Source organism: Chelonoidis abingdonii, chromosome 9 (genome assembly GCF_003597395.2).
Source record: "Chelonoidis abingdonii isolate Lonesome George chromosome 9, CheloAbing_2.0, whole genome shotgun sequence".
Taxonomy (NCBI): Eukaryota; Metazoa; Chordata; order Testudines; family Testudinidae; genus Chelonoidis; species Chelonoidis abingdonii.
The window spans coordinates 5,749,219-5,769,412 of record NC_133777.1 but is presented as its reverse complement, the minus strand read 5'-3'; the positions used below and the strand labels follow the sequence as shown (position 1 = coordinate 5,769,412).

The 20,194-nt window shown below is 45.4% G+C and overlaps 1 protein-coding gene across 2 annotated transcripts in view; it reads right to left on the bottom strand.

The window, feature by feature from the left end:
- The window catches only part of CACNA1H (calcium voltage-gated channel subunit alpha1 H), a 203,668-nt gene extending 194,185 nt beyond the window's left edge, over positions 1–9,483 (bottom strand). For both annotated transcript variants that reach the window (XM_032762698.2, XM_075069148.1), the window contains exons 1-2: positions 9,377–9,483; positions 6,529–6,662 (exon numbers count right to left, since the gene is read on the bottom strand). In XM_032762698.2, coding sequence (XP_032618589.1) covers positions 6,529–6,662; positions 9,377–9,469 — 227 coding nt within the window. In that variant the 5' untranslated portion in view covers positions 9,470–9,483. The remainder of the gene's footprint in view (positions 1–6,528; positions 6,663–9,376) is intronic.
- Between the last annotated feature and the right edge of the window lie 10,711 nt (positions 9,484–20,194).

Genomic DNA, 20,194 nt, shown 5'->3' with positions numbered 1-20,194 from the left:
GAGGTGAAGACGTGTGAGCTTCTTGCCCTGAACAAGTCTGCTCCAAGGGAGAGGAGGCTCCCCAAAGTCCTGACTGGCTTAGTGGGGAGCAGTTCCAGAGCATCGCCCGGTGACTCCGTGACACACACCTTTGGCTGGAGTTATTCCTGGTATACCTCCATTACTTAACCAATATTACAGCAGGTAGGAAATTGGCCCTTTTGCTTTAATTTAGCATTTTTTGGACTTTTTTGCTGCTGTTTTTAATAACTTTTTTTCTTGAAGCATTTAATAAACCTTTACAACCCAAATTTACCTTCAAGTTTGCCTCTAGGAATTAAATTTAAATTAGAGGGATAGCTTTAAAATTTAGCACAGCACTAAAACAGTTCTGAAAACTAACCTGCATGCATTAAGCAGCCAGATCACAGAATATCAGGGATGTGGCACTTAGCAGAAGCAAGGACCACACAGTGGGAAATTGATAAACACCAGTTTGCACCTGCTAGTTACAGTAACTAGGCCTGTAGCCAGCACCAGGTGTGCACTTCAAACAGACCTTTCAGGAACAGACAAACCTCTGTTTAAAATCACTGAAATGAATACCACTGATTCCCGAACCTGTTCCCTGGCTGACGTCCTAATAAGGCACACCTGCAATTTATCAGATGGCTGAGTAAGTGGATTCTACTGTAATTGGACACCAGTTTTAAAACTACTAACAGAACATAAAAGCAATTGGAAAGTGCTCCACTGAGAGTTCCTACACTGTCTGGGTGGGTACTAATCCTCAGATCCCTACCTAGCTTTTATTCAGTTTGTCTCCTTTACCTGCAGGAGGCTTGGCTTAATCTCTTGGAGGGATAGCTCAGTGGTTTGAGCATTGGCCTGCTAAACCCACGGTTGTGAGCTCAATCCTTGAGGGGACCATTAAGGGATCTGGGGCAAAAATCTGTCTGGGGATTGGTCCTCCTTTGAGGAGGGGGTTGGACTAGATAACCCTTTGAGGTCTCTTCCAACCCTGATATTCTATGCAATAAAACCTTCACACGCAATTCCAAACAAAAGCTCTCTTTAAGAGTGAAGTGCTTTAGATCACTTTTCTTGTTTTGCCATTGGTTCTCCTTTTCACACCCTTCAGTTCTGACCCACCCAGGTGCAGGATACCCCAAAACTCTTGCAAGGAAGCCCATTCACCCATGATTTCCAGCTCAAATGTGCAGATCTGTGAGGTCATCTGAAGAAGTGAGGTTTTTTTACCCATGAAAGCTTATGCCCAAATACATCTGTTAATCTTTAAGGTGCCACTGGACACCTTGTTGTTTTTGTCTAGGCTTTGAGCAATTTGCTGTACTAAATCTCTGAACCATCTGCTTATAAAATCAGCGGCTGTGACTCTCAGTTACACAAAAAACACTTTATATGTCTCTGGCAAAACAAAGGGGCTTTAAAAGGTGTGAAAGAGGCACCCAGAGAACTCCCTCTATGCAGACTGTCTGCTGATGTCAGCTATGCTCCCTACCCGTTTGGGGAGGGGGTTGGGGTGTGGCAGGAGTGCATTGCACTGTGATTGTTTTCTGCTTCCTTGGGCCCAAAGGGGTCATTGGAAGCCCACTGGAAGCTAGAGTAGCCTGGGGACTACTCTAAATTTACCTTGATGGCTGGATAGGTCTCCGCACAGCCCCAGATTACAAAACTGGCTTAAATTTACCTTTGCCCCCTGCCTCTATTCATGCCCCAAGTACAGGAATGGAGTAACTGAGAATCAGGCCATCTAAGTCTATGAACTTTAGTGTTAAATTTTCACTGCATGGTAAAGTGAGAGACCTGAGAGATGCACCTGACAGATACCTGATAGCAAGAAAGCACTCGGGGGAAAAATCCTTTCTCCAGTCTCTGAGCTCTACAGAAGCTGTGTAGTCAATACAGACTAGGACTGGCAGACTCATTGCACTGCATCCAAAGAGGACTAAGTAAGGGATTTGTTTCCTAATGGTCTGAGGAAAAGAACTGGCTTCATTAACAAACCTTGTGAATTTAGCAACCCTGTAAATGTGTTTCACTGCTTGGGGTTTTCCATCCTATATGTGATAGAGGGTGGAATCCAGGGACTCCCTCAGGGCATCTGTCTGGGAGAAAAGGCACCTTTGGCTGGGAATCAAATGGAAGACGGAGCGATTGGACTCTGTCTAGGGTAAAAAAAAACATTGACTGGAATAACCAGAATTCTGCTCCCAGCTCTAGGTAAGCAAGAAGAGAGAAACACATTTAAAAACATGCAGCGTGGGGTGGGTGTTGGCTGGGAAACCCATCATCAGTTCGGCGGGGGATTATCCAATCTGTCCTTATTTTAACTAGCCCATGCTCCCCGCAAAGCTTCCCCCTTCTTACCATTCTCCCTGGGCTGCTGCACTCATTTTCAGTGACCTTGCCCCTTTGTCCCACCTCCTGCCACTCTCCCTTCCATGTTACACCCCCACTTCCCCATTGCTGCTTTCACACATCAGCCCTTCCCTTGCCCTCTCCTCTTGTATTTATTTCCCCAAGTCTTATTCCTCTTGTTGTCAGGACAATTGCTACACTCAACTCTTCCTCTAGGCTGGCTCTAGTCTCTCTGTGTAGCCTTTAATGATGCTTTAGATGGGATGTGTTGGAAATATAAACCATTATGCACTGATGCATAATAGAGGGGGATGGCACACCCAGCCTGTGGGGTATAAAGTCATGGCAGACCATAGGCATGCAAAGACCCTGAGCATCCAGGAAGAAACAGTCACAGCCTCACATGCATGTCACATGTCCTGTCCTGCAGCAACATCATTCGTTCATACAGATTGGACTATTGTCATGGCCTCAATATACCAGAGAACAGAAGTCACCGCTCTTTCCTATCTGCTCTCCCAAGAAAGGCAAGTGCTCTTTTGGGCTGGAGAGCGATTAGATTAATGGTATCGAATGCATTTCTCATGATAGAGGGGCCACTCCAATGAGCGGTCATGAGGGGTCAAATGGCAGATCACATTTTTGCTGCTTGGACAATGTTTTTCACTCGGGCTCATGGTCGGATTCAGGTTATGTCTGCATTGCAGTCGGGAGATATGATCGAGCATCCTCACTAAAAACAGGAGTGAAGCTGCAGATATGTGAGGCTAGCTGCCCAAGTAAATGCCTGCCTGAGATCCTGACTATACATTTGGGCAGCTAGCCCACGCTGCCATGGCTTCACCACTATTTGTAGTAAGCTATTTTGTTCAAATCTAGGCTGGGAATGCCTACATCTGCCGCCGGCACGCCTCCTGATTGCCGTATAGACATGCCCTCAGAGGAAACGGAGCCAGCTTTCTCCGGGCTGAAACTTCCCATGGTACTTTTCTTAGGCAAGCAGAGGCAGAGAGTATTCACTGCCGGAGCAGCCTCCAGATGCAATCTGTTGCTGTCAGCAGAAGATCTGTTTATTTTGTAGTTTTCCCGCTTACTGTTGGCTTTCCTCGATAACTGTGCTAATAGTGTAAATCAGCTCGCTTAAGGAAACTGAATAGGGCAAATAGAATGGCGGGCATTGCCCATTTGTCACTCACTTCCCTGCTTATCAGAAGGGCCCCTTAATAAGCTCCATCGCTTCCAGGTCCGCTTGCCAAGAAAAACAACCCACTTATTATGTCACACACTGCCCGGTAAAACTGCTGCTTGTTGCCCAGGAAAATCAGAAATAAGTTTCCAAAGTACTTTGTAATTCAAGTCACCCTCCAAGGCTCTCCTTTCTTTAGATCTGAAGGTGAAAACCTAGGCAGGGTTGGGGAACAGGACAGGGATACCAGGGCTTGTTAGCCAAGCAGAAACCGACAAGGCAAATTAAGAGGAGAAATGGTTCATGTTTGGACCTCAAGTTCAAGTCCTCCGTGTGGGTGACAAAGTTAGAATTCCCACAGGTGTGCTCCTTCCAACTGCTCGAGAGGCCTTTGAGACTGGCTTGCAAATGGATCATTCTCTATATCAGTTCTCAGCATTAACAGCATCTCACCAGAAGGTTTTCTTGTGTTAATAATGGGTTGATTTTCCCCTCTCTCCTCCACCAGCCTTTTAGGTTTATAAAATGGGGCTGGAAAACTACCTCCAACAGACTTACTTGGAAGCATTCCTATCTTTCCAGCTTACTGAGATACAAATACTGTGGCCAAGGGAAGTCTGATTGTTAAGCAGCAGTAGAGGACTCTCCCTTCGCGCGCACGCGCGTGTGTGTGTGTGGCATTTTAATACGCATTGCTCTGATGCTCATCATAACAACATCTGGGAACCTCCCAAATATTAATGGAATGCAGAACCTCCACTGCTCCCAGGATGAGACGAGTGGCTGTTATCATTTGTATTCTAATGTGATTTACCTGAAGTCACACAGTTACAGCAGATTCCAGACTTAATGGCTCCCGGATTGATGGTTTTACTCAGAACTATGCTTGCGCACCTGGTTCCTGACTATATCAAAAAAAATATATATATATACATGCTGGAGCTAAAAAAAAGTTAACTAGATTTTTCTTAAACTGTAGCCAAAGGCTGGTTCAAAGGAGGCTCAGCTCAGACCATTTTATGTTTTATTCATACCAGTAAGTCCATTCCTAATTGTATTCCCGGACAAAAAACCTACATTAAGATGGAGTTAAGATTGAGCATCACTACTTTTAAGGTAAAACACATTGCAAGGATGTTGTAATTACTCCCAAACCAAGTACTATAAACCCAGGATATTCAAAGGTAAGGTTAGACGCAATAGCCAAACATTTTCCACTCCTAATTGTACACCAAGCAGGAAAAATTGCTTTGAGTAGGTATTGTCCAGTCTTAGGACCTATTTAGTTTATTTGTAGGACATTTTTTAACTTGCTCACTAATTCTCTGCAGCTCACTGGGAACCTGAAGTTTAAAGGAATCAGCTCTTCCCAGGGTGTTTGGGAGTGTAAAATAACCATCTCCATAAACTTGTCTCATGAGAATAAGCAGCTGTTGGGCGAGGTGTGTTCAAATGTCAACAAACATAAATTTAAAGCAGAAATTACCATGTGTTTATAATTTATGAGGATTAGAAAGTGTGCCAGACAGCCAGCTCCCTGCCCTTCCCCCCACGGCTAGCCCCACTGATGTTTTAACCTTCCTGAGCCAGATGCTTCTTGCTCAGTTGAAATCCGCTGCCTTTGTTCACCCTAACAGCACCCGCTGAGGCCAGTGGGTTACAGCAGCATGGTCACTTTTCAGGTAGGGACAGTGTCAAGTTGAAAATCTCGTACATTAATTTAAATCCTGTATCTGTGTTGCTAACATTTTAGATCATTAGCATGGACAGAACTCTTAAGGAACAGATTTGTTTCCCCCTGTTTTTGCTCTTTACTTTTGCATGTCTCTGAGCTTGGGCAAGGAGAAAGCCAGTCAATTTCACCTTTGCTTGCAGTTGTTTCCTAATCAGCGTCCCTTTCAGGTGCTCAGGCACCAGCACAGGTTGCAATGTTCCAGCAACGCGCACTGCAAGAGATACAGAAGGGCCCAGTCATCTGTCCTTGAGCCTTAACTGTGAGCTTTGGGAACATGCTGGTTACTACATGCCTAGATCTGAATGGATTTGATTTGACTGAAATCAAGCCGGGAAAGATTGCTATATGAGGGGCTTGACAGCTCTTATTCTGGTACACAAGTTCACATCAATGGTTGCTAGGGCTTAGGCACATGTCTTTGGTACTGAAACACCCGGGTTGCCAGCATTCCAGTTGGCACTTCCCCTGCAACCCTCCACTGCTGTTCAGACCTCCCCTATGCCGTAGGGAGCATGCCTGCTGGTGAAGAAACTTCGACATCCACCGACAGATACATGACGCAGAGTTTGTGGCAGGACAAAATCAAGTGGTTTAAATGATCATTTAGCCCCCATCCCTTTGTACTCCAAACTTTCAAGGGCTAGAGAATGTCATGGTATGTCTACACAGGAAAGAAAAACCCATGGCTGACCTGTGCCAGCTGGCTTGGGCTCAGGCTGCAGGGCTGTTTCATTTCTAAGTAGATTTCTGGGCTCGGGCTGGAGCTCGGCCTCTAGGACCCTGTGAAGTGCGAGGGTCCCAGAGCTCAGACTCCAGTCTGAGCCCAGAAGTCTACACAGCAGTGGAAGAGTCCTGCAGCCCCAGCACCACGAGCCCGCGTTGGCTTGCACAGGCTAGCCGCGGGTGTCTATCTGCTGTGCGGACGCAGCATAGAAAGCAGCAGGCTCAGGTGGATGTACTGCTGCAGAACACCTTCTCTAACCCCTTCCCTCCCTCCCAACCCTCAGGTTCAGGCTGGGCTGATGAACAGCAGTTTCCCATTTCATATTTTGCAGATGCTTTTGCAAAATCAATTACAGCTGAACGCAACGGCATTTTATTGCCTCTGAGATCAGGTTTTACATGACTTTTCTTTGGCTCGCACTTGGCAGCTTCCTGAAGAAATACCCAAAAGCAGCCAGGGCGACTGGTGGATTCGTTTACGCCTCCAGTGCACATGGTTAATTTATGAGCTTTGGCTACTCACCCGGCCATTACGATGAAGAAGTCCAGGCGATTCCATGTGTCTCCTAGGTAACACTTCTGCCCAAAGATTCCCAGAGCTACCATCTTGAGGACCATCTCCACAGCAAAGAAGGCGAAAATGAAATGGTCAAATGCCTAGGTCATAAAAAGATGATTGCAGTGAGTTCTACTGTGATTCTGTATAGCAGAGATGAAAAAACAACCAGGCATATGTATATTTCTACTGTATGGATATTGTGTATCTACAACTGAGGTGATCAAACCATGGCTCATGGAGTACTGAAGTGTCAGCTATAAAACTCAAAACACATCCTGGATTGCCTGCTGGGTGATGATAACACTGACTGAAACACAACTGTTGGGTTTTTATTGCTGAGGAACAATAAGCAATTTCTATTCATCTAGTGACAAAGATACAAGCACACAAACATGTTATGCTTGTTGTGCATTTACTTTTGCATTTAAAGCATATGCAAATCGATATGCAAATGCCACGCGGCCCTCAGGGTCCTGGCAAGTTGCCACTGAGAAACTCCTAGATACACGTGCTGTGCAGTTGGAGTGTCCAGGCTTTGAATCATGCACAGGCTGAAGGAAATATCGATCAGGCAGACCACATGTGCTGCAGGAAAGGAACTGAAATATTATGAAATGGACTCTTTGCTAAATATATGTTGCCCCATAAATTATGACTCTGCAGTGGGATGTATTGATCGTTATTAGTCACATGGAAAAAGCTTTTCTGTTTTGAATAAAACGTCCTTGGGAAAGTTACAGCAGCTTCTTGATCCACACACATGAACGTGGACAGATCTACTCATTCAAACCCTTTTCTTTGCGATCATAACAGTCAGCAGAGCCTCCTACGTTGTGTCTCTTGTATGTTCATTTTGAGGCCTGAATAGTTTATTGCCAAAGGTAACAGAAAACGGGCAGCTGCAAACTGGCTTCCTTTGCATATACCTATTGGGTGTGCACCTGTGCAGGTGAGAGCGATCTATCTAGTCTAGCTGTCTGCTTACCTACTAACACTTCTCCTTTACAAACTATCCTGAATTTGTTCCAGCAGTTTCAGTTCATTTGATGATTGGCATCTGAGTTGTCTCTGCAAGCGAGCTCAATGCTTCCTACATCATGTTTTGGCTTCCATTCTCCCTGCAAGCTGGAGTGGGGCAGGGGCGAAAGTTGGTTGATTATTCTTTGCATGTTTCACTCTTTTTCTGTCTGCTAACTGTTCACAACATGCTCAGATTTTTACAAATATAGCTGACATGTTGTAATCATTCAACACTCAACACAAACAATGGTCATTGTACGGGCTCCTCCTGAATTGTTTACTTAGATTCATTTAAGTCACAAAGGTTATGATCTACACAGCCCAGAGCAGCCAGCCTCCTAGCTTGGATCGGGCTCCCAGGGCTCATGCTACCACACTAAAAATAGCTGTGTAGATGTAGTGATGCGGATTCTGAAGCCTAAGAAGGAGGATGGGCTTCAGAGCCCTAGCTCCAGCCCGAACCACAATTCCGAAGTGCTGTCGACACAGCTATTTTCAGAACACTAGCGTAAGTCCTCCCAACCTGAGTCTGTCAACTGGGGTGGGGAGGCTTGCTACTGTGGGCTGTGTAGATGTACCCATAATATGGTTTCTGCTAACCGATTTGATGAGATTCTCTGAAGAGAACAAATAGCGAATAATCAATAACAATGACTCTTGCTCATTCAGGAATCCCTCTGTTTGCATGCGGATTTGGGTATTTGTAAGAATGACAGACATCCACCAAGCCAAGATCCATTTGTGTGACCAATTGCATACAACAAAAGGCAGGAACATGGTTGGGAGGAATGGAAATCCTATGCTTCAGACCAGCTGCCATCTGATGGAGTCTAGCAAGCTGCTTTCCCCATGAGCAGGGTATTCCATGATTGCCTGCCACACATTTTTGCACCTTTCTCTGAAGCATCTAGGACCAGATCATACCATAATCCAGTGTGGCAATTCCTATGGTGGATAACCATTTGCAGTATTTTCTCAGCTCGGTTCTACAATTTATTCTGTAACCAATCTCTGGTGGCTTCTCTGTTGCTTTAGTTGGCTCAGTTCTGCACCTAACATCTCATAACTTTAGGCTGGAAGGGTCTGGGATGAGATAACCCCTGGCTGTTGACATTTGCATATGATCCTTGATCAGTCCTTAGAGGTGGATGCATGTGATGATCTACTAGAGGTCCTAATGGCATTTCCTTACTACAGAAGGGTTTCCAGGATATTAAAGCTACACGTGTGTTAGAGTCAAGTATGCCCAGGACATAACACAGACACGTGCCAGCCGTCTTTACACTGGTTCACGTAATGCTTTGCAAAGGCCGAGCATCTCCACAGACATTTGTTTGGAGCCTGGAAGGCTAGTTAGTGAAGGAGGCGCATAGTCACAACACAGCTCTGACAACAGATGGAGCTGTGATGTGCTGCAAAGGGCAAGCGGCTTAGAGATGGGCAGCCCTGTGGCATATGTCAGCTATGTGATTGCCAGGCTCACATGTTGCCCCCTGAAGCTCTGGGAGGCTATTAAGGTTCCAGGAAAAGAGTTTATGAGCCCAGGACTTGTACACCATCCTCAGTGGACAATAATCTGCAGCTCATTTGGATGTAGCTGGCAGCCTCAGCTGAAGAATAAAGCAGGCATGGGCTCTTAGTACACTCTAGCCAGATCGTTAGGCTCATGACTGGGAACAGAACCTCAGGGCGCTGGCTCCTGAATAAATCACTAGCCTACAAGGCTCACTGTCCTCCATTGGCTAATGTTTTACCATCCAGCTGTGAAAGTGCATCAGGCTCCCTTCCCTACCTCCAGGATGGTGCATCGCTCCGACTTGCAGTCCACGTCCTCGCAGGGCTGGAACATGCCCAAGGTGACGCAGTTCAGCAGGATGACCAGCATGCTGACATGCTCGAACCAGGTGAAAGCAACGAGTTAAGGAGGAGGCACTTGGTCAGCAACGGGCACAGACATGGAGAATATCAGCAAAAACACGGCACCATTTACACCTCAAAGAACCAGCACTCCCAATCCAAACAACAAAAACCACCCCAAAGATACGCTGACAGCTGGAGGTTTTGGGAACTGAGGGGAAAAGGTCCCTTAAAAGGAGACTTCTGCTGAGATGAAAGGACAGTAGGGGCTTCAGAACAGTGCAATGAGACGAATTAGTAGATTTCACAGGTGAAGTTCCACGCCTTGTCATCAATTTCCATATTTCATACAGGTGTGAGAGCAGCCGAGGACACAACAATAATTCTTTGTCCCTCCATAGCAACCTTCATCTCAAAGCTCTTTATCAACATAAATCACCCAAATCCTCATGCTCCCCTCCACAAGACAGGCTAGTGGTAATAACTTCTGCATTACAAAGATGGGGAAACTGAGGAAGGAACAGTCAAGTGACTTAGCCAAGGTCACGCGGTGAGTCAGTAACAGAGTCTGGATTAGAGCCCAGAAATCCTGCCTGCTCCAATCATACCACATCTTTCCTCATTACTTTCCCGAGTTGTGGGCCTTTTCTGTGCCTTGGATGCACCTGAGACTTGACTAGCGGTTCCATTTACATTTAATAATTTTCAGAATTAAACTGATACATTCCCTTTGTTCCCATGTGAAGGTCTCAGAGCAATCATCAAATGCTGCAAATCCAAGGAATTCTACAACTCCTCATCAGGGCAATGTCGGAGGCCCTGGGAGATGGGAACTTCCATTCAAGCTCCACAGCACGGGCAAGGTGAACGAAGGCCAGAGCAAAGTGAAGTCAGCAGCAGATGCTAGTTGGGAGAGGGGATGCCAGGTTGGGAGTTAGGCTATAAATCACAGGGTGATAACAGAGGGAGAATATGTAATTTGGGCCTGCTGAGCTGTATTTCGGACGCACAGCTGGCACCATGGAACTACCAAGTTTCTTCCAAATGTCTGATTCACAATCAGGAAAGCAAAGGACTCTTGATTTTCTTCTAACTGATAATTCAACCACACCAGAGGGCCAAATTCCGATCTAGGTTCCAGGAATGTAAATCCAGAGTAACTCCAATGTAGTAATTGCCGATTTCCACCAATATAAATGAGAACGCAATTGGATTCAGAGGGTTTCATTGCTATTATTGGGATGATTTAAAAAAAAAAAACACAACAGATTTTTTGGGAAAATAATCTTGCGTTTCACAGGTGTGTGTGAAAGAACGGTGTGTTAGAAAATAAATGTGACCCCGAGAGAAAATGTGGCGGAGGAAGAGGATGAGGATTATTTTATATTCCCATGCAAAAAAACCACAACCACTTCTACCTCAGACAACGCTGTAGAAAACTGTCCTATTTGCATCAAGAGTACCTGTGGCACCTTAGAGACTAACAAATGTATTTGACCATAAGCTTTCGTGGGCTACAGCCCACTTCTTTGGATGCATAGAATGGAACACACAGAAAGAAGAATTTGTTACGTCTCTAAGGTGCCACAAGTATTCCTGTTCTTTTTGCGGATACAGACTAACACGGCTGCTACTCTGAAACCTATTTTTATCAATAATTTCAGAAAAAATACCCTCCCATGTTTTGTCCTATTCATTATTATACAGTAAGTGGTTTGTTCATTATACTACATCCCTAACTCAACCCCCCTCACAGGCTGCCTGACTGCTCCGTGTTTGCAAGAGCTGCCTGGGTAATAAATCCAGTGTTTATAATCTGAAGATCAACTAACGTTCATGAAAGCCATCCAACAAAAACTAGAGCTTGAGTTATCGGGGCTTCTCATCTCTTGAGAAATGGGTCTGTCAGTTTGCCCTGCTGGCCCCACATTTTATCCTTTATTTATACCACCCATGATTGTGGCTTGTTGTTATTGTCCCCAAAGATGCTTTTTGAAAACGTTCCCTGGGTTTGCCTGGAATCTGGGTTGCCGGGCGGTGTGTGTGTGTGTGTCCGACAGGATGGAAACCATGCACCCGGGAGGCAGCTGGAATCCTGCTACCATTCGGATTGCTCAATCAAACTCAGCAGCATTCCAGCTGTAATGACCAGCAGCCTCCCTAAAAGCCACAAAACAAAGAGAGCTCGTGCACCGGAAAGGAAGGAGAACTTGGTTTCCACTAAGTGCTTATAAAGCTTTTTGTGATAAAGCCCCGCCACAGATACTCTCCCAGGCCAGGGCGAGGGCGAAATGAAGCCATAACGGAGAGCATGGTCATTAAAATCACATCAGTGTGAACTCTGCTCTGCAAAGCTCAGAGGAAGTCTGGGGGCCAGGTCCTCAGCCAGTGTCAACTGTCAGAGGCCCATTGATTTCGACTGAGTGACAACAATCGAGGAGCTGGCCCAAGGTTTCCACACTGTGTTCATCAATATGGTATCAGCATCTAAGGGCAAATACACACTGGAGCTGGAGGTGAGATTTCTAGCTTGGGTGGACGTACCTGCGCTAGCTCTAACCAAGCTGGTGTAACTCACACATCTCCTGGGTGTGGTGTTCTGTCCCATCTAGCAGCACTGAGCCCACTTAGGGCACGGGTCTCAAACTCAATTTACCTTAGGGCCAGTGCCAGTCCTCAAATCCTCCCAGTAGCCCACACCCTTGGCTGCATGCTGCCCTAGCTGACTTGGCCTGGCAATTAATGATGCTGCCTCCATGGCTGACTCTGCCCAGTGACTAGTGATGGTATCTCTGTCCTCCCCCAGCCAATGGGAGCTGTGGGGGGCAGTGACTGCAGCAGACAGAACCAGCAGCGTGGCGGCATGGGTCTCTGCTTCGGGGGGAGAGGCATGTGAATTTTTCCTGCCCGCTTCCCTCTGGCCCCTTCCCCCATCAGCTGGCAGCCATGAGGGCCGGATAAAATAACTTTTTTAAAAGTTTCCATGGGCCGCAGTGGGGAGATTCTCTAGCTCCAGATGGCACGCGGGCTGGGACTTTGAGACCCGACTTAGGGAGATTTAAATGAGTCTGCTCTACAGTCTTAGCTAAGAGCACCTTGGCTTTTAGCTCATGCTGTGGAGGCTCATGCACTAGGCTCATGCATTAAACTCTGTCCCAGGTTTGATCCTGCCCGCCAACAACTAGGGTCTGTTGGCTTTACACGAACAGAATAAAAACAGTGTAGTTGCAGCTGCACAGGTGGTGAGGCAGGCTAGTTCTGAGTGCACACATAGGGATTCAGGTGGGATTGTACTTGGGGCATTGCCAGAAGCCTATCTCGCTGCCCGTACAGCCAGTCTACACTGCTATTTTTAGAATGCTGGCTTAATCAGAGCTAACGCAGGTAGGTGTATCTTAGCTAAAATTACACCGCCACTGTTGACATACCTCAAGAGGATCAAGAGCAGTCTAAGAGCATAATACAAACATGATTGATTAACGTCTCTGTTGGCGAAACATCACTAGTTTCAATGGCGTGATCTCAGTAGTGATTTGTAATGCAACCTAATGGAGCCGGTCTGGAGGAGATCTTTAACAGTCTGATATTCCAGCTTCACCCACCAGGACACACCTCCCAGGCAGTAAAAACTGTCAGTTTCCACCGATTTTGAAGTCACAGAATCATAGCAGAAGAACTGGCAACGGCAACGCTAGAATTTCCAACCTTTTGGAACAAATATACCAGATTATCCAGAAAACCCACCACCACTCACCACAGCTGTGGCAGGCCATGACTGCCACCTGCCTGTTAGTTATGGTCACCCTCAGCAACTACAGAACATGGGCTAGCTAGGACACATGGAGAGTCAGGGTCAGCACCACTGAATGGATACATACAGCGTCTGCACCTCAGGTCTAGTGTGGAACCTCAGCATAAAGAGAGAATGGTGGCCCACAATAGCAGTCACAAAAGACGAAAGCACCATAAAAACTGGTACTTGGACCAGGATTTGACAGCCAATAGGTTAAGGCACTAGGGTGGAATGAGAACAGAGGCAAGCCAAACTGGTAAATCTCTCAGTGAATGTGAACCTTGTTTGTACGAGTCATTGCCCACGAAGTCTGTGTGTGATGCCTGCCTGGCCTAACTACTGTTAGTATGATGCAAAGATGGGGTCTGGCTGCAGAGGTCAAAGGTCATTCTCCAAGTTGGATGAGGTGCTGGATATCAGGGAACTGCAGGCTACAGTCAACACCAGGCTTTGGTTGCAATTGTATCAGTGGTATTTACTGTTTAAGTAGCATTGATGTTGTTAAGTACAAGTTCTCAGTGTCTTTAAAAGAAGACAGCCCCATGCCGTCTCTTTCTGCCCTGGGGCCAACTTTTGCAGTTTTAGGCACAAGTCATGACATTTGGTGTATTTCTTAAAGCCCCAGGTCCTGGAGTCAGGTGCTTACACTGGAACGTCAGCTTTCATTTAAAATAATGAGTACATTTGTAGCCCTAATGGCTGCAGCGAGATGCTTGAAAATGTGCTCCCCCGAGCATCCTAATGGCTCAGAAATCAGAAGACAAAAAACTAACCCCCAATTGTATTATTTTTAAAATCTCTTGCTTTGTAAACTGATCTCCTGAATTGACAAGGAGAGGGCTGACTCATGATTTTTGAATGCTTGGGGTTGCCAGCGTGTTTGCCGGCTTCTTCTGTAGCTCCAGGCTCCTTGCAGCCCTGCCCAAACCATGGCTGAACTGTCCAACTGCCCCACCGACAACAGCTGGAGAACATAGAGACAAGGTCCTCTGGGAGAAAACAAGTGAAAATCAAAGCAATAATCTGAAACACTGCCACCGACTGGTACATTTAAGATATTTTTCCTGGACATGTTCCTGCCTGAGCCTTTTCATTGATTTAAATGGGATTTGAATCACGCAGTTCAGAAAGTCAGGAGGTTCACAGAGGAACAGCTGGGGGCAGAAGGATGATATCGGTGGCAGGGTACAACACCTTTGGTTTCATGAGAGAGCGTTGAATCGGAACAATCAGCGCCTGGGAGAATTGCCCAACTAACATTTTGCGTTGAAAGTGTTTGATTTTTAATGGAAGAGCTTCAATAAACAAAAATCCAGTCAATTAATGAGACCGGAGAGGCCAATGTCTCCTACAGAGTGGTATGAAGGGCCCCATACTGCAGCTACTGGCCACAGTCTCAAGGAGCTTGCCTATTGCTAAAATATCAGCTTGAGTTTATTTCGATTTTATCCCTCCAGATGCCATTAGGTTTTGATTGTTCGCATTTTTTAGCCATGTTTGGCTCCACCTCAGCCTCATCTTTGGGCTAATTAGAAGCAGAGTTAGAATCCTGTCCCAGAAAGAAAACAGATCATGTCAGACTCAAACAAAAAACAACCCACTGCTGTAGTCTGCTTGCAACATTTGCTTAGCTTGATGGGTTTCATGTAGAACTCTGAGTTAACATAGCTCCTGGGTTACTCCCAGATGCTTGCATTCACATTTGTTTCACTCTTTATATTGTATTTTCCTTGAAAAACATTAATAGTGGGTAGATTTACTGCTGGTGAAAGAGGCTGTAGAGATAGCGCCTCTTGTTTCCCCACTGAGAAGATTCAGAACAAGCAACAGTGGTGCATGCTCCCCCCTGCCAACGTGCATCAGCCCTTTCCTAGAGAGGCCATCTAGGGGACTAAAGGGGAAATTCACTCTTCGTGGCCTCATTCATCTTCGGTCTCAATGTTCTGGTTAGTGTCAGCTGGGGTGGATTTTATGACGCGGACTTGCACGTTAAGCAATTTCCCACTCTCGCTTAACAAAGCATTTGACCCCACACTCCATCTGGGGTCACTTTCTGGAGAGCTCAGGAGAGGATGCGAGGAGGTGTGCTGTGATGTGCATTGGTGATTCTCATGCCAGCTCTCAGCAGACAAGTGACCACACCATGAAAGCCACCACCACACCTGGCACTCAGCTGCCCAATTGTCGGCAGCCTCGACAGACAGGCCAAAAGCTAAATGGGCCCGCAGATTGTGAACTGCCCTCTGACCCGGAAAGGCGGTGCCTTCAGAAAAGAAAGGTACCGAGGTCTAATGCGTCATGAGTGATGTGGTAGCAAATCGATGCTCATGATCATTTTAAAGCTAACTGTTGTCTTCTGCTGGATTTCAGAGCAATCCTATAGGGATTACCACTCTCCTATTTTGAAAGTTCAAATCCCTCTTCATACTCAGCCAAGCAATATCCTGCCTCGCTGAGGAAATATCAATGGGACATTGTATCATAGCATGGAACTTGGCCCTTCCGACCAAACACTACCATTAGGGACAACCACTTTCAGCACCTAGTTTAAAGCAGGAAGGTCTGCTCATAAACTTCACCAGTAGCCCACCCCCTGCGCCCCAATCCTCTGCCTCAGCCCTGAGCCCCCTCCCACACTCCAAACCTCTTGGCCCCACCCCCGCCACACGACCTCCATATTGGTGCACATCGCAAAATTCATTCTGCACATGGATGGAAAAAAATTATAGGGAACATTGGCCCACATCACAGTAATGAGCACAGTATAAAAATGGTAGGTAGATTGTACTAACTTATCAAACTAGCACAAAGGTTGTCCAAGGGTTAATTTACTCCATCTAGCTTCCTGGAGCAGCAACATAACAGCTTCCAGCATTTCCCTGTAATAGATTCTGTGGGCACAATAGAATAATAGATACTGTTTAAGAGGAGGAAAAATATCCAGTAGATCATTTTCTCTATATATCTGGCTAGCTCAGGATTGTTTCCTACAGTGAATGCTCTACGCTCTATTGATGAACATGGGCTTTCATCCTTCTCTGGCTCCTCTCCCATGCACATCAATGAAAGTAACATCTTTCATGGTCTTCCTCTCATGACAAATAAATTCATATGGGTTTCCAATGCCCTTTATCTCAATCAGGACTTTTTTATTGACGTCAAATGCCTGAACATAGGTATCTAAAAATTAGGCATCTAAGATGAAACCACGGCCCCACTGAAATCAATGGGAGTTTCCCACTTATGTCAATGGGGTCAGAATTTCACCCCAATCAATATTTTGAAACCTAAGCCAGTGGCTTGATTTTCAGATAAGCTGAGCACCCAGAAGTTCCCATCAACTTCACTGGTTGCTGAGGAAGCTCAGTATTGCTAAAAACCTGGCCACTTTCATTTAAATATGGATTTAGGTGCCTCATTTTCATAGAATCATAGAATATCAGGGTTGGAAGGCACTTCAAGAGGTTATCTAGTCCAACCCCTGCTCAAAGTGAGACCAATCCCCAGATTTTTGCCTCAGATCCCTAAATGGCCCCCTCAAGGACTGAGCTCACAACTCTGAGTTTAGCAGGCCAATGCTCAAACCACTGAGCTATCCTTCCCCTCTCCTCATCTGAAATTTTGTCCATAGAGTTTAAATAAGCTCATGCAAGTCCTGGAAGTTGGAGGCATTACTGGCCCTCATTTATCTCATGCCAAAGCTGACCTTGGTATTTTGCAGTAAGCCAGAAGATTTTTGGAAGGAACACCTACTGCGCGGTGGCACAGAAAGCTCAAGCCGAACAGATAAGAGAGTTGTAGCCGTGTCCAGCAAAAGGCATCACTGGAAATTCCCAAGAGGAGCAAAGGAGCAGAACAGTACAGCATGGGAAGAAATTAGGAAAAGGAAAATGTAGGCTGAATATGAATAAATGTTTCCTAATGTTGAGATATTTTAGGCTGTGGACACCTGAACGAGAAGTGGGGGGCGTCTTAGCACTTGGGATGCATAACCCAGATTGGGAAAGCAGTAGAGAATACATTGTAGGATCACCAAGGAATTTTCCCCATCTGCAGTGCTATGAAATTTCCATGTGAGCATATTCCTTCCTCCTCCCTCTTTACTCTTACGTTAAAAAGACTAATGACTGATATCCTCTTGAAGAAGCGCTCTGAACTTAAACTGCAGCCTGGTGCGGGGAGGTTTGCTGCTGTTGTCCTGTCTCACCAGACAGAGTTCTCTCTCTGTGACTGGGGTTTTGTACAAATGCATTAAGCGTCTGGTCTATTTATTTTCACATCAGATTAATGACAGTGATTTGTTCCATAACTCAAAAGTGGGATTACCCTGAGCGCTGTGGTCTAACGGAACTAATCTGCCTTCCCTGTGGTGCCCAGAAATTCCAGACAGAGGCAATTTTAGTTCAATCTCAATTTCTCTTGACAATGAGCTAAACTGAGAATGCTGTGTCCCTTGCTCCAAGCGAGGGTAGTCTGCACTGGGTCATGTTCCAATCTGAATGAAAATTGGTTTGCTTCCTGGTAGATGAACTGCTCTGGGATCAGGTTTAACCCATAGCCTGCTGATTTTGTAAAAGTGTCCTCAAAGTAGCGTCAGGCTTCGGGAGCAGTGCCAAAACTCTCGTAAGAGCCCGTACTGGGTCGACAGACATTGCTGTAGATGGTGGGAATCCAGCATCATGTCGCAGCACAAGCTGGAAACACTAAGCATAACCCATCGTGCCCAAGTGAGTAAAAGCAAAGCCCAAAATTGCCTATTCTGGCCAGGCATGAATGTAGCCATCCAAGAAAAGTTCTCCATGAGTGGAAGGCCGAAAACAATGCAAAAGAATCATCAAAACCAAGTGTGATTTCTGAACGCTCTGGAATTTAGGTTGTTACAGATTTATTTAAAATAAATTAGAAAGATTACATCTTGTTAGTGGGCTACTACTCTTTTAAACCCAAGCTGTTGCACAACACATTGAGTGGCACCGTAATAACACATTGTAAGTAACAGTTTGCTTACTGTGAGATTCCAGATGACTTAATAACAGCTAATGGTGCCCAACACATAAATGGCTCGTTTCAGCAATTCTTTCTTGTGTATCAGTTAAAGCACCTCATCAATCCCTTACTGTGCACAGTCAAATGCACCATCCAATAGTAGGTCTGGGTCAGTGCAAACAGCAAAGGAGTTGATAAAAATAAAAGCCCTACTGGGTACAAGTAATTCATACGTAGCATTACTGAAATATTGCAACATACGCCACAACGGGAACCTGGGACTACCAGATCAGAGACTTGTGGAAAGACAAAAATCTTACTGCTACCATCTACTATAACAAGCTTCTTGATTCAAAGTGAAGTCGTCACAAAAAAGCAACAAGTCAGGAGACTAGAAGGAATACTAAATGACAGTTATCCTCACTGCACATGGGACAGATTATCAGAGTCCAAACAGAAGGTGGCTGACAATGTACCTAGGTGACACCTATGCCATCTGTCATACACGATAACTAGTCCCGAGGGACAGTGCTACTGGAGGACTAAATTCACTGACTCTGTTTCTTGAAGACATCCAGAATGCTGCAGACAGTGCCCATGTGTGACAGCAGTAACACACAATGGATCAACAGAAAAAGTTATACTAGAAAACACTGAGATATGATTGCTACTAGCATCCCTTATTATTTTCTGTGATTATATACTGTTAAAACCATACATTAAGTGCACAGTGACACCCACCAACACAGTGTTTACTAAGAAAGTGAGACTGCGCTAATGAGAATAAAAGTAATAAAACCACCATTTTAAAAACAAACAAAGAGGAGAGGAAACTACATTCCCAGTGGATTACAGAAAGCGGAGTACCATGCAGACAGTCAGAACAGCACACAAGACAAAAAGTCACTGGCTATGAAAGAATAAAGAAGCTGCAAAGACAGCTTCCCAGTGATGGATCCACTTCAATGGCCAAACAAGATACGGCAGAAGGGACAGTTCTCAGAATAAGAAATAAGATCGGAGATAGTAACTTTCCAGCAAAAGGCAGGGTAATGCAGGCATGTGTCAAGGGGTTCAGATCGCCTGCCATGCCCTCCATCTCATATACCTCCACTGTGTGTGTTATTCACTGGATGGATTAGGCGGCAGTTGGCATGTTTGGATGATACTGTGTTTTCTGTATTGCCTACCCCACAGGTTCAAATATCACAGAGCAGGCCTTCAGAATCATGAGAGAGGCTTAGCCATCATGAGATTTAAAAAAAAATTGTAAAAATTCTTTTTGTTGGCTTTCTTCTGAGCAATTAGAGGCCACATTTCAAATTTCAGTCTGCACCCATAGGGGTTGGAGATAGAATTTAAAAAAACAACATAAGCACAAGAGTCTCATGTATTCACATGACTCCAGGAGCTCAGGCAAAAAGAAAAAACAACAACTGCCATTAAACTAAAGTTAAAATCCATGAGAGCTGGCAATGATGGGAGGGAAGATGTAACAGGAGCAATAACCTTTAACCGTGTCAGGAGACTGGCACCAGGAAAGGGAGATCAATCTCTTACCAGCACTCCTGTTTTATCACAGCTTCATCACCATCCCAAATCCAGCTCCTTCTGCACAGCAGAGCCTCACCAGAGCTGATGCCATGGCTGGATTTGCCAGGTCTCAATTTGCTCCCATGTGCAGACACTTCTTGCTTGATTAGAATTCTTCAGGTCCCCCTTCAGTTTGCTAAAGTCATCACAACCCACCTGTAATGGCTGCTGACCCATTAACAGTATCACCATGCAAAAGCCAGTACATTTTAGTTACCATAGAAACTATTGCCTATGAAGCACCACCCAGTTTCAAAGCAGCCGAGTCAGTGATTAAGCAGAAATTTAAAAATAAAAAGACACAATAGAGAGATCTGCTGTCATCTGTCACTAGGGGGAATGATAATTATAAGAAATTTGCTTAGTTTTTTTGTCTGCACA